This window comes from Papio anubis, chromosome X, assembly GCF_008728515.1.
Source record: "Papio anubis isolate 15944 chromosome X, Panubis1.0, whole genome shotgun sequence".
In the NCBI taxonomy this organism is placed as follows: domain Eukaryota; kingdom Metazoa; phylum Chordata; class Mammalia; order Primates; family Cercopithecidae; genus Papio; species Papio anubis.
The window spans coordinates 77,609,998-77,625,100 of record NC_044996.1 but is presented as its reverse complement, the minus strand read 5'-3'; the positions used below and the strand labels follow the sequence as shown (position 1 = coordinate 77,625,100).

The window sequence follows — 15,103 nt, the reverse complement described above, 5'->3', positions numbered from 1 at the left end:
TATTTCCGCCTGTCAACCACTGCACAGCACCGGTATTCACTGCCTGGTCGCAATTTAGAATCAGGCAGTAATTCCCATTCTCATAACATGGAATGGGTGTTCTGAGGGAGGTTGGAGCTTTGAGAGACAGTGCTGACCAGGAAAGGAAAACAGAAAACAGCGATTGATCATTGCAGCTACTTTTCTCTTTGTAAGGGTTAAAGCAGAGGGGATTTCTCTTATCATGCTGAAGCTAGGACTGGCCTGTTGGGACTTGGCTGTGGTGTCTCTCTCCTAATTTCTTTTTTTAATTTATTTTATTATTATTATAATTTTTAAGTTGTAGGGCATAATAATAACGCAGGTTTGTTACATATGCATACTTGTGCCATGTTGGTGTGCTGCACTCATCAACTCGTCAGCTTGGCACTAACTCCCAATGCAATCCCTCCCCCTCCCTCCTCCCCCATGATAGGCCCCGGTGTGTGATGTTCCCCTTCCTGAGTCCAAGTGATCTCATTGTCTGCCCCACCCAAAGAGGAGAACATGCGTGTTTGGTTTTCTGTTCTGTGATAGTTTGCTAAGAATGATGGTTTCCAGCTGCATCCATGTCCCTACAAAGGACGCAAACTCATCCTTTTTTATGGCTGCATAGTATTCCATGGTGTATATGTGCCACATTTTCTTAATCCAATCTGTCACTGATGGACATTTGGGTTGATTCCAAGTCTTTGCTATTGTGAATAGTGCTGGAAACTGCTGAATTCTTTTATCAGTTCTAGGAGCTTTCTGGAGGAGTCTTTAGGGTTTTCAAGGTAAAAGATCACATCAGCAAACAGTGAGAGTTTGACTTCCACTTTATTGATTTGGATGCCCCTTATTTCTTTCTCTTGTCTTACTTCTCTGGCTAGGACCTCCAGTACTATGTTGAAGAGGAATGGTGAGGGTGAGCATCCTTGTCTTGTTCTAGTTCTTAGAGGGAATGCTTTGAACTTTTCCCCATCCAGTATTATGTTGTCTGTGGGTTTGTCATAGATGGCTTTTATTACATTAAGTTGTGTCCTTTGTATGCTGATTTTGCTGAGAGTTTTAATCATGGAGGGATGCTGCATTTTGTTGAATGCTTTTTCTGCATCTATTGAGATGATTGTGTGATGTTTGCTTTTAATTCTGTTTATGTCGTGTGTTACATTTATTGACTTGTGTACGTTAAACCATCCCTGCATTCCTGGTATGAAACCCACTTGATCATGGTGGATTATCTTTTTGATGTGGTGTTGGTATTGGTTAGCTAGTATTTTGTTAAGGATTTTAGCATCTACGTTCATCAAGGATATTGGTCTGTAGTTTTCTTTTTTGGTCATATCCTTCCCTGGTTTTGGTATTAGGGTGATGCTGGCTTCATAGAATGAATTAGGGAGTGTTCCCTCTTTCTTTGTCTTGTGGAATAGTGTCAAAAGGAATGTTATCGATTCTTCTTTGAATGTCTTGTAGAAGTCTGCTGTTAATCTGTCTGATCCTGGACCTTTTTTTGGTTGGTAATTTTTAAATTACCATTTCAGTCTTGCTGGTTGTTATTGGTCTGTTCAGGGTATCAAATTCTTCCTGATTTAAGCTAGGAGGGTTGTATTTTTTTTTCAGGAATTTATCCATCTCTTCTGGGTTTTCTAATTTATGTGTGTAAGGGTGTTCATAGTAGCCTTGAATGATCATTTGTATTTCTCTGGTGTCAACTGTAATATATCATGTTTCATTTCTTAGTGAGGTCATTTGGATTTTCTCTCTTCTTTGTTAATCTTGCTAATGGTCTATTAATTTAATTTATCTTTTCAAAGAACCAGCTTTTTGTTTCATTTATCATATATATATATATATCTATTGCTTCAATTTCACTTAGTTCTGCTCTGATCTTGGTTACTTCCTTTCTTCTGCTGGATTTGGGTTTGGTTTGTTCTTGTTTCTCTAGTTCCTTGAGGTGTGATCTTAGAATGTCAGTTTGTGTTCTTTCAGTCTTTTTGATGTAGGTGTTTAGGGCTGTGAAATTCCTCTTAGCACTGCCTTTGCTGTATCCCAGAGGTTTTGGGAGGTTGTGTCGTTATTTGGGAGGTATGTGTCATTCAGTTTGAAGAACTTTTAAATTTCCATCTTGATTTTGTTTTTGACCCAATGATCATTCAGGAACAGGTTATTTAATTTTATGTATTTGCATGATTTTGAAGGTTGCTTTTGGAGTTAATTTCCAGTTTTATTCCACTGTGGTCTGAGAGAGTACTTGATATAATTTCAGTTTTCTTAAATGTATTCAGGCTTGTTTTATGGCCTATCATATGGTCTATCTTGGAGAAAGTTCCATGCACTGTTGAATAGAATATATATTCTGCAGTTGTTGGATGAAATGTTCTGTATATATTTGTTAAGTCAATTTGTTCTAAGGTATAGTTTAAATCCATTGTTTCTCTGTTGACCTTCTGTCTTGATGACCTGTCTAGTGCTGTCAGTGGAGTATTGAAGTCCCCCACTATTATTATGTTGCTGTCTAACTCATTTCTTAGGTCTGTTAGTAATTATTTTATAAATTTGGGAGGTCCAGTGTTAGGTGTACATATGTTTAGGATTGTGATAGTTTTTCACTGGACAAGGCTTTTTACCGTTATATAATGTCCCTCTTTGTCTTTGTTAAGTGCTGTTGCTTTCAAGTTTGTTTTGTCTGATATAAGAACAGCTACTCCAGCTCGCTTTTGGTGTCCATTTGCATGAAATGTCTCTTTCCACTTCTTTACCTTATGTGTGTGTGAGTCCTCATGTGTTAGGTGAGTCTCCTGAAGGCAGCAGATAATTGGTTGGTTAGTTCCTATCCATTCTTCAATTTTGTATCTTTTAAGTGGAGCGTTTAGGTGATTTACATTCAATGTTAGTATTGAAATGTGAGGTTCTGTTGCATTGATCATGCTCTTTGCTGTCTTTGTACTTTTTTTTTTGTTTGTTTGTTTTGTTGTGTTTTTAGTTTTTGTCTTTTACTTGTATTTTTGTTGTATAGGTCCTGAGTGATTTATGCTTTAAAGAGGTTCTGTTTCGATGTGTCTCCAGGATTTGTTTCAAGATTTAGGGCTCCTTTTAGCAGTTTTTGTAGTGGTGGCTTGATAATGGTGAATTCTCTCAGCGTTTGCCTGAAAAAGTCTGTATCTTTCCTTCATGTTTGATGCTTAGTTTCGCTGCACACAAAATTCTTGGCTGATTTGTTTGTTTCTTTGTTTGTTTGTTTGAGGAGGCTGAAGATAGAAAGCTTCCAGCTTGTAGGGTTTCTGCTGACAAATCTGCTGTTAATCTGATAGGTTTTCATAGGTTACTTGGTGTTTTTGTCTCACAGCTCTTAAGATTTTTTCCTTCATCTTAACTTTGGATAGCCTGATGACAATGTGCCTAGGCAATGACCTTTTTGTGATGAATTTTCCAGGCGTTCTTTGTGCTTCTTGTATTTGGATGTCTATGTCTCTAGCAAGGCTGGGGAAATTTTTGTCAATTATTCCCCCAAATGTGTTTTCCAAGCTTTTAGAATTCTCTTCTCCCTCAGGAACACTGATGATTCTTAGGTTTAGTTGTTTAACATAATCCTAGAATTCTTGGAGGCTTCGTTCATATTTTCTTACTCTTTTTTCTTTGTCTTTGTTGGATTAATTCAAAGACTTTGTCTTCAAGCTGTCAATTTCTGTCTTCTACTTGTTCAATTCAGTTGCTGAGACTTTCCAGAGCATTTCCCATATCTAAAAGTGTGTCTAAAGTTTCCTGAAGTTTTGATTGTTTTTTCTTTGCGCTGTTTCCTTGAATATTTCTCCATTCACTTGTTGTATTGTTTTTGGATTTCCTTGCATTGGGCTTTGCCTTTCTCTGGTGCCTCCCTGATTAGCTTAATAACTAACCTCCTGAATTCTTCTTCAGGCAAATCAGGGATTTCTTCTTGGTTTGCATCCATTGCTGGTGAACTAGTGTGATTTTTGGGGGCTGTTAAACAGCCTTCTTATGTCATATTGCCAGGGTTTGTTTTCTGATTCCTTCTCATTTGGGTATGCTCTGTCAGAGGGAAGGTTTAGGGCCAAAGGCTGTTGTTCAGATTCTTTTGTCCCATGAGGTGTTCCCTTGATTAGTACTCTCCTCCTTTTCCTATGAATGTGGCTTCCTGTGAGCCAAACTGCTGTGATTGTTGTCTCTCTTCTGGGCCCAGCCACCCAGAGAGTCTACCCAGCTCTGGACTAGTACTGGGTGTTGTCTGCATGGGAGTTCTGTGATGTGAACCATCTATGGGTCTGTCAGCCATGGATACCAGTGCCTGTTCCAGTGGAGGTGGCAGGGGGGTGCAATGCACTCCATTATGGTTTTTAGCTTTGGTGGTTTCATGTTCTATTTTTTTGCTGGTTGGCCTCTTACCAGGAGGTGGCACTTTCCAGGGAGCAGCACCTGTAGTAGTGTGGAGAGGGACTGGTGGTGGGTGGGGCCCTAGAAATCCTAAGATTATATGCCCTTTGTCTTCTTCTATCACGGTGGGTAGGGAAGGAACATCAGGTGGGGGCAGGTCTAGGTGTGTCTGAGCTCAGACTCTCCTCGGGCTGGTCTTGCTGTGGCTGCTGTTGGGGATGGGGTTGAGATGCCCAGGTCACTGGAGTTGTGTACCTAGGAGGATTATGGCTACCTCTGCTGAGTCCTGCAGGTTGTCAGGGAAGCGGGGGAAAGCCAGGAGTCACAGGCCTCACCCAGCTCCCATGTAAACTAAAGTGCCGGTCTCACTCCCACCGTGCCCCCTCCAACAGCCCCAAGTCTGTTTTCAGGCGGTGGGCACGACTGGCTTGAAAAATTGCCCAGGCTACCTGCCTCTAAGTTGAGAAAGAAAAACTTCTTCCCTTGCCTGTGGAGTCAGCTCACTGGATTTGTGCCCTCCCTGAGTTCTGGCCAGGAGGCTTCTCACCCCATTGAAATTGTTACAAAGTTCAGCTAGAGATTTCCTTCTCCCTGTGGAGATTTACCCCCTGCTCCTCTGACCTCACTCCTGATGGATTCCTGTTTTGTCAGGCAGGAATGGGCTGCTTGGGGACCCAGCAAGCTTCCAGGGCCTTTCTGCTGCTTCCTCTACCCCTGTATTTCACTTGGCAATCTAAATTGACTCAGCTCCAGGTAAGGTCATAAATTTCTCCCGCAAACAGACCTTCAGATTCTTCAGTGGGGCTGTGTGTTTGGGAGAGGAGGGTCTCCCTTTCTCTCTTCCATAGTTGGGGCACTCACAGTATTTGGGGTGTCTCCCGGGTCCTGCAGGAGCAATCTGCTTCCTTAAGAGGGCCTGTGGGTCCTCTCCTCTGTCCTATTTTGAATGTTCACATTGAACACAGCTTTGAGGTGCAGGTAAATAGTTATTGACACTCTATTTTATGAGTTTATTAGGAAGGTGCTAAAGTGCTGTGGCCTTGGTGACTTGCACCTGGCAAAAAAAAAAAAAAAAAAAAAAAAAAAAAGTAACATTATACTATTTTTTTAAAAAACATTTTGCTTTTGGTTAGGTTTGCTCCAAATTCTTCACTGGGGGTTTGTTTTTGTGAAGGTAAAGGAAGGAGAAGGAAAAACATTCATAAATCATCTGTATATTATGACAAACTTTGGGACTATATTTTAGTGATCTCATAATAATAAAGTAGTTATGGATGTAAAGGTCATGTTTTCACTAAACATTAACTTTAAATGAAACATTCCTTTGGTTAAAACCTGCCAGAAAAGCTTTTTTGTTGTACTTTCCTTTGACTTGTTGCTCAAAACCAAAAAAAGCACATTAGAGCTGAGTTTGAGTCCATTTAATTCTTCCTCCTCAACTTAGATTGCCTGTCAAAGTACAGGATGCTTAGTTAAATCTGAATTCAAATAAATAATGCATGATTTTTTAATGTTAAGTATGTCCTAAATATTTCATGAGATTTCTGAAATACAAATTTACTTGTAGGGGTGGGTACTGATTTTGATTTGCTTAATCTGGCAAACCTATGCCCAGCTACAACACCCAACCTGCCCCTTGCCCCATACACTACAAACAAACTTTGTATATAATCCTCCCAGAGAGAGTGATACATTTAAACTTTTGAAATGACAACTAATTCAGTGCTACTAGCATTTTATTTAAATTAAGTTGTTTTTAGGTGATAAGTCACAAGATTTTGCTTTAGTCATTTTTGGAAAGGATGTATTCTTGTATGTGGTAACCTTAGTACATATTTTACAAGCCATGTTATAAAAACTTTTCCCTCTTCAGAAGGAATATTTTAATGATATTTTATTTGCCTCCCAGACTCATTGTTTTGTTGTTTGCATTGTATATACACGTCAATCTGATTCACAGGGAGAGAAGTATCCTAAAAGGATATCTAAAAAATTGGCAACCTTTTGGTAGTAAGCATTTCCTTATTAGGGCAAAATATAAGTCATTGCTTTTCTCAGAGACTTGGAATTGGAGAGCTCCAGGCTGTAAAGAACCTGACTTTACTTTTGGAAGCCTCACTGTTCTCATTGCTAAAGTGGTGGTGATAATAAAATCTACTTCTTAAATTGCATGAGGATTAGATGAGATAATACACCAAAAGTGGTTACTACTGGGCACCAAGGAAGCTTTTAATAAATGGTGGCCTCTGGAAAATAAAGTAGTAACATGTGTATAACATTAGGTACCTCCTGTAGTTTATGGACCTTTTTTTAGAAGAGTTATATACTTAAGTCATTGTGATTTAGGATATATACCTATATATACACATACACACACACACACGTATGTATATGTAGTTGTTAAATTGATTTTGTAAAAAAAAAGATGAGGATTGTTAAGTGTATTCTGAATAGAGAGAAGAAACAGAATGAGTGATAAAATGTCAATATCTGCTGTGAGAATTGAAGTTGTAATTATCCCAGGGGAGAATGTCCTCCAACATGCTAGAGAATCCCTCCATTTAGAAGTTGTAGTAATAGTAATAGTACTAGTAGTAGTGAAGCCTAGTAAGAAGAGGGGAAAAGGTTTCATGTTGGTTTGGGTCTACTATGAGATGTACATATTTTTAAATATACACAATTGCTAGAGTCCCAGGAAATTTTAAAGTGCTTTATAGACAGTCTCACTTAACATTTAGGAAAGAGTCGGGTTTAACAAGTCCACATTAAATTGAGGATTTGCACAAAATTCTTTGAAATAAAACAGAGACACAACATACTAAAATCTCTGGGATGCAGCAAAAGCAGGATTAAGAGGAGTTTATAGTGCTAAACACCTCAAAAAGTTAAAAAGATCTCATTAACAATGTAATGTCACACCTAGAGCAACTAGAAAAACAAGAAAAAACTAACCCTAAAGCTATAAGAAGAAAATAAATAATTAAAGTCAGAGTGGAGGTGAATGAAATTGATACCCAAAAACATAAAGAGGATCAACAAAATCAAAAGTTACTTCTTTGAAAGGATAAACAAAATCAATAGACCATTAGCTAGATTGATAAAGGATAAAAAGAGAGAAGATCCAAATAATCACAATCTGAAAAGGCAAAGGTGACATTACAAATAATCCCATGTAAATACAAAAGATCCTCAGAGACTATGATGAACAACTCTAGATGCAAAAACTAGAAGATCTAGAGGAAATGGATACGTTCCTGGAAACAAACATTCTCCCAAAATTGAATTAGGAAGAAATTGAAACCCTGAACAGACCAACATTAAGTTCCAAAATTGAATAAGTGATAAAAAACCTACCAACCTAAAGAAGACCTGGACCACATAGATTCACAATTGAATTCTACCAGACATGCAAGAAGAGTTTATACCAGTTCTACTGAAACGATTCCAAAAAATCAAGGAGGAAGGACTCCTCCCTAACTCATTCTGTGAATCCGACGAATCCAGCATCACCCTGATAACAAAACCTGGCAAAGACTCAATGAAAAAAGAAAACTACAAGCCACTAACGATGAACATAGATGCAAAAGTCCTCAACAAAATACTAGCAAAACAAATTCAACAGCATATCAAAAAGTTAATTTGCCATGATCAAGTAGGTGCCATTACTAGGATGCAAGGATAATTCAACATATACAAATCACTAAATGTGATTCAACACATAAAAAGAATTTAAAAATATATGATCATCTCAACAGCTGCAGAAAAAGCTTTTGATAAAGTGTACCCTCCATTTATCATAAAACCCCTCAAAAAATCATTTCTTAGTTATCAAAGGAAAATATCTGAAAGTAATAAGAGCCATATATCTATGACAAACCCATAGTCAACACTGTACTGAATGGGCAAAAACTGGAAGCATTTCCCTTGAAAACTGGAACAAGACAAGGATACTCACTCTCACCACTCCTATTCAACATGGTACTGGAAGTGCTACCAAGAGCAATCAGGCAAGAGAAATAAATAAAAGGCAACCAAATAGGAAAAGAAGTCATCAAACTATCTCTTCATGGAAAATATGATTCTATACATAGAAAACCATGTAGATTCCACTAAAAGGCTCCTGGAACTGATAAATGACTTCAGTAATATTTCAGAACACAAAATCAACGTACCAAAATCAGTAGCATTTATATACACCAATGATATTCAAGCTGAGAGCCAAATCAAGAACACATCATATTTACAGGGCTGGGCATGATGGCTCATGCCAGTAATTCAAGCACACTGGGAGGCCAAAGCAGGAGGATCACTTGAGCTGAGGAGTTCAAGAGCAGCCTGGGCAATATAGTGAGACCCCATATCTATAAAGTAAATAAATGAAAAAAAGTTCCATTTACAATAGCTGCAAAAAAATACCTAGGAATACATCTAACCAAGGGGGTGAAAGATATCTACAAGGAGATCTACAAAATACAGCTAAAATAAATCATAGATGACACAAACAGGTGGAAAAACATTTCATGAGCATGGATTGGAAGAATCAGTTTTGGTAAAATGGACACACTGCCCAAAGCAATCTATAGATTCAATACTATTCCTCTCAAACTACCAACATTATTTTTCTCAGAATTGGAAAAAAAAAACTATTCTAAAATTCATATGGAGCCCCAAAAGAGCCAGAATAGCCAAAGCAATCCTAAGCAAAGAGAACATCACACTATCTGACTTCATTATCTGACTTCAAACTATACTATAAGGCCACAGTAACCAAAACAGCATGGTACTGGTGAAAAAACAGACACACAGACTGATGGAACAGAATAGAGAACCCAGAAATAAAGCCACAGACTTACAGCTATTTAATCTTCGACAAAACCAACAAAAATAAGGAATAGGGAAAGGACTACCTATTCAATAAATGGTTTGGGGATGGCTGGCTATCCATATGTGGAAGAATGAAACTGGACCCCCACTTTTCACTGTGTAGAAAACTTAAGATGGATTAAATATTTACATGTAAGACCTCAAACTACAAGAATCATAGAAGAAAACCTAGGAATTACCCTTCTTACCATTGGCCTTGGGAATTTATGACAAAGTCCTCAAAAGCAATTGCAGCAAAAACAAAAATTCACAAGTGAGACCTAATTAAACTAAAGAGCTTCTGCACAGCAAAAGAAACTATCAACAGAGTAAACAGACAACCTACAGAATGGAAGAAAATATTCACAAACTGTGCATCTGACAAAGGTGTAATATCCAGAAATCTATAAGGAACTTAAACACATTGAACAAGCAAAAAACAAAGAACCCCCTTAAAAAGGTGCAAAAGACATAAACAAACACTTTTCTAAAGAAGATATACAAGCAGCCAACAAACATATGAAAAAATGCGCATCATCACTAATCAGATAAATGCAAATCAAAACCACAATGAAATACCATCTCACACCCGTTAGAATGGTGATTATTAAAAAGTCAAAAAACAACAGATCTTTGCAAGGATGTGGAGAAAAGGAGATGCTTATACATTGTTGGTGAGAATGTAAATTAGTTCAGCCAGTGTGGAAAGCTGTTTCAAGATTTCTGAAATTATTAGAAACCATTCGACCCAAGAATCCCATTACTGGGTATATATTCAAATGAAAACAAATTGTTCTACCAAAAAAACACATGCACTTGTTATGTTCATCACAACAGTATTTACAATAGCAAAGACATGGAATCAATGTAGGTGGCCATCAACAGTGGATTGGATAGAAAAAGTGTGGTAAATATATATGATGGAATCCTATGCAGCCATAGAAAAGAATGAAATCATGTCCTTTGCAGTGACATGGATGCAGCTGGAGGCCATTATCCTAAGCAAATGAATGCAGGAACGGATAATCAAATACTGCATGTTCTTACTTATAAATGGGAGCTAAACACTGGGTACTCATGGACATGAAGATGGCAACAGTAGACACTGGGGACTACTAAATTTTAGGGGGAAGGATGGAGGGGAACAAGAATTGGGAAACTAACTGTTGTGTACTATGCTAAGTACCTGGGTGATAGGATCATTTGTACCCAAACCTCAGCATCATGCAATACACCCAGGTAAAAAACCTACACATGTACCCCCTGAATGTAAAATAAAAGTTGAAAAAAAGTAAATTAAAAAATAAGGATTTAGCTTCCAGTATGAATCTCATTCTTTTGTTGTTTCAGTGTGAAGATCACTTTTTAAAATGACTGCCTTTGGCATTTGTCTTGTTGCTACAGGTGTGTGACACATTTGTTTGTGTGAGGAGGTGTCAAGAAAAGTGGGTTCTCAGATATGATTAAATCTGCATTGTTAAACCTGGTTGGGGTTTGTACAATTTAAAATATGCTCAGCCTAACATTAATTAGATATCTATACTTTGGATTACAAGTGCCTGAATATCATTATCTGTTTAAATATTTGATATTTGGTTATTTAGATATATTTAAAAATATTCCAGGGATATGCGTCTGTGTGTTTTTTACATTGTGGTAATTTTACATTAGACTTTATTTGGGACTATTATCAGATAGAAGATGATTAATGTGTCTTTCAAAGCTTTATTTCCAGTAGGAGAGATTACATTTATGATTTAAAATGAAGTGTGTGGAATGAAGAAGGTCTGGAGTCTGGTTCATATTAAAACATCCCTATTAACAAATATTTCAGCCTAGCGTTGTGTCTAAAATAGAGCCTCAGAGAATACATGCAGCTTCATTGATACAACAAGTAAATACCTGCTTTATGAAACTCTAGTCTTAACAATGTTAAAGATTTAAATATGATATTGAAGGCCATTGTGGATTTTTTTTAAAAAAGGAGGTCAACTTATTGTATTCTAGATATACTTTAATTTCTAAATGGATTTAAAATGAATAGTATGGATCTGAAGTCTGTCTATACAGCAGGAAATAGGTAAGTAATTACAGCTTGTAGAGTTACTTGGAGTGGTAAATGATTTTACTGGAGGTCAAATAGATGTCAAGAGATAACAGCTCATATTAAGTTCTCATAGTGTGTACCTTTTTTGGAATGTAGAGAAAGTAGGTGCTTTTTATGCAAAAGTTAGCTGAGGCTGATTTTTTTGTGGGGGAGGGTGTGAAAGGTAGTAAAATGTTTGATTCCAAAGTAAAATAACAGATTTGGGCAACTCTGATCACTTAACCTAATATACTGTTTCTCTGTATTAAAGTGATATCTAACTGTTCAGAAATTAAAACTGACATTTCCGGTGTCTCCCATAATATATAACACTGCATATGTCTTTAAGTCAAATCCAGACTTCTTATTGAAAAACTATGTTCTGGCTGCCTAGGTAAGTTTGCATAGACCTAGCAAACAGAGCAGTAGGTTTCAGTAATTTTTGTAGTTCACTGTAGTGAAGTTTAATTATATAAATGAAAGGTGCTGGTGTAATTGGATAATCTTATTTGAAAACCACAGTTCATGAAATTGAGCCTGTTTTAAAGGGGCTCTGTGTGTGTGTAGGTATGTGTGGATAGAGTTTTCTGAGTTTAAGGAATTTTTGTACATAAACAACACAGACCTATATTCTTGCTGTTGCTCAATTGTGGTTTATATTTTAGAGAGCTAGTATCTGTAGTATGATAGAACTATGGTTACTCTAAGAAACCTAATGCCATTTGTGTCAGGGCTATTTCATTGCTTTTTCCATCTCAGAGAAATCAAATGCAGCTTGAGGAAAAAGAGTGGAAATTAATGATATACTGAGATAATATGTGTTTGCATATATCATTTTGATGCTGTTTTGGAGAATACTTTAGGTAGTCCATAGATAGGCAGATGGGGATTTTTAAGTACATAAGCTGTAAATCAATCCATTCAGTCAGATCATTTAACTTATATGGAAGAAGGATGAGGAACAATACTACATTTTTATGTACAGAAATAACATAAGTTGTTTAACATTCCCTTTTTGGCTCGTTAACAGCTTGTGGGTAGAGGTAGCCCTGGATTATTATTACTTGGTTACCTTAGGATACTGACCAGAGGAAATGGACAGGAAAATGGCAGAAAGATCTAGGGAATGAAGTACTCATTTGAAAAAACAGTCAAAAGGAACAAATTATCAATTATTTGAGAATGAGTTCTCAGAAATTAGGTTATATGTTTTTGAAAGCAGTGGCAAAAGTAGAGGATTTATTTATTCATACCATTCTAGTTCCAAAAAAGATTACAAAGTAGATGGGTTACTTATCTTGGTAATATGGGTTTTAGATCAAGGTGAATTGAGGGGGAAAATGGGGAGAAAGTGCTTTTCTTACTGCAAAGTTTCCTCTCAACTTTAGCTCTGGGCTTGTTCTCACCCTCCAGGGGTAACTTGTTCATCTCCTGGTTGACTAATATGTACTTGGGCAGCTCAGCGGGGGACTGCATGATCTTTTCAGTTCCAGTCTCTAATGTTGATATCAAATAAGCATTTTCATTATTGATCAAGTCATCTCATTTAGATGCCTGTATCCTAGTAAAAAGTATCTAGCCTCGGTAATAGTCTGTACATGTAAACATTTAAGCTTTTAGTATGTTATAGGTCTTAATATCAGTGTTACTGTATGTATTAAATAACATTTTGCCTTAAAGCTCTAATTTAGACTAAAACTTGTATTATCTTTTTTTTAGGACAGCCAGTAGAGGGGACTTCATGTTTTCTGCGGATCGTTTGGTAGGTGCGGGCTTTTCATTTTCATTTCATTATTTTGCCTAGTGATATAATCATGGTAGACTAAGGGGTATTTTTGTTCTAGAGCATTCTGGGGCTGAAAGAGATTGTACTAAGTAACCATCATCTTGCTAGGCTAATGAAGTATTGTTTCACTGTTGCATTAAAGGTCTACTTCAATACTCTTCACCACAAAGCATTGCCCATGAACTAATTCCCTGTATTTCTGAGATATCACTACCTCTCAAATGGATCTTGGTAACTTGAGTCTCAGCAATTCTTAAGTGCCTCCTCTTAGGGCAGTGAAGTACATTAAAAGAAAACCAAAAATGTAAGGAGACCTAATAGTTACACTTGTGGTATCCAGCGAATGTACAAAAATATATTTCTTGTAGTTTACGGCAGCAGCGGGAGGAGGCTTATTTTGCCTCTTCTTTCCTGTACTAGCCTTCACATGTGAATAGTACATTTGACTGTCTATGCTTTCCTCAGGCACTTCCTATTAAGGATTGACCAAGCCCAATTCTGTTTATCTAGTGTGATCTGAGAGGATCTTAGTCCAGAGTGGTTTGTCTTCAGGGTAAGCACTGTGTTTTCTTCTTGTGTTAATATCTAAGCATGCTCAGTGCTTGGAGTGAGGTTGACATGTTTTCTGCTGTGGATATTAGTTTTAATCCACAGTAGAAAATACATTACATTCAGGAAAGTTTAGTGTATATTTATATTTATATATAGTCTAATGTATATTTATATTTAGTGTATATTCATGAAGTTTAGTGTATATTTCATGAATGTATTTCACTAAACTTGTGTGAATCAGGCATTGTGCTAGACTGTGTCCAGATAGATGAGATACAATAGTGAAGAAGGTAGGCATGGTCCCTAATCTCATGGTGTTTATGATCTAAATACTAGATTTACAAACTAAGTACAAATTTAGTTTGGGAAAGAAAGGAATGAACATGGCTTCTTAGCCCCAAAGTTATAATCAGATTAAGGTAGATGATTAAAAGGAATGTGAAAAAAAGGCATGAAACTTTTCATTTAGGTTTTGCCTTGCCTGAGGAATTTATTCCAAAAGAGCATAGACAACTCCTGTTCTGCTTTTGGTCATAAATATTCTTGGTTCAGAGACCAATTTTATTTAAAATTATTTGAGTTTTCAGTGGCAGTAAAAACCCTTGGATAGTAACAAGATAAATGTGGATGACATTCCTGGAGCAATAGTTAGGTCATTCTGTTTTTTATGCTTTTATCAAACCAAAAGAACTGGCTCGAATAACTTGTATCTTAATGGCTGCTGTTTTGGTGTTTACTGGTAGAAAATGGTTCCTCTTTCTTTTGCTGTTCTTATGTTCTTTTTCTATAGAAAGGAGGAGTTAAGTTCATGGTTATTGTAAGATGCTTCCCTGAAAGGACAAGCATAATCTTAGCCCAATGAGATAGTAAGGACCTATGGCATAATTCGCCTGAGGGGATGATGAGTTGAACCTCTCTCTGTTCTCTACAGGTGGCTTTGAAGGTCCTGATATGGGGTGAGAAAGGGTCTGTTGTGGTTGTGGTAGAGACTGGAGCTATTTAAGTTTATCTTCTTGAGGATTTCTAGTACACTATCTCCTGCAGCACATGTCATTAATATATATTATTTTATATATATTAATTTTATCCTGAATTTGTCAAGGTTCGCTTCCTTGGCCCTCAGATCCTTGGGTTCTTTATATTTTAGTTGCTCTTCTGATTTTATGCTCTCCTGTAAGAGTTGGGCACACTAATTTCTGTCCCAGTGTTGGAGGGGATGGGGATAGGAGGTAAGACTCATTAGAGGGCTGTTACTAGGAGGAAAAGATCTAGGCTCTTCAAAGAAAAGAATCCTCTTTTACCCTTGTAATTTGCTCATAAAAAAAAATATCCACAGAAGATGGTGACTGGAGGTGAGTATGCACACATATGCAGTATTCATGAGGTGCCTGGGCCCTCTGTCTCATGCTACAGGCTGACAAAATCCT

The 15,103-nt window shown here is 37.1% G+C and overlaps 1 protein-coding gene across 3 annotated transcripts in view; it reads left to right on the top strand.

The window, feature by feature from the left end:
* Nucleotides 1–15,103, top strand: part of UPRT (uracil phosphoribosyltransferase homolog) — a 32,944-nt gene that overhangs the window by 8,774 nt on the left and 9,067 nt on the right. For all 3 annotated transcript variants that reach the window (XM_003917900.4, XM_031660861.1, XM_009197823.4), the window contains exon 2: nucleotides 13,058–13,100. In XM_003917900.4, the coding sequence (XP_003917949.1) occupies nucleotides 13,058–13,100 (43 nt within the window). The remainder of the gene's footprint in view (nucleotides 1–13,057; nucleotides 13,101–15,103) is intronic.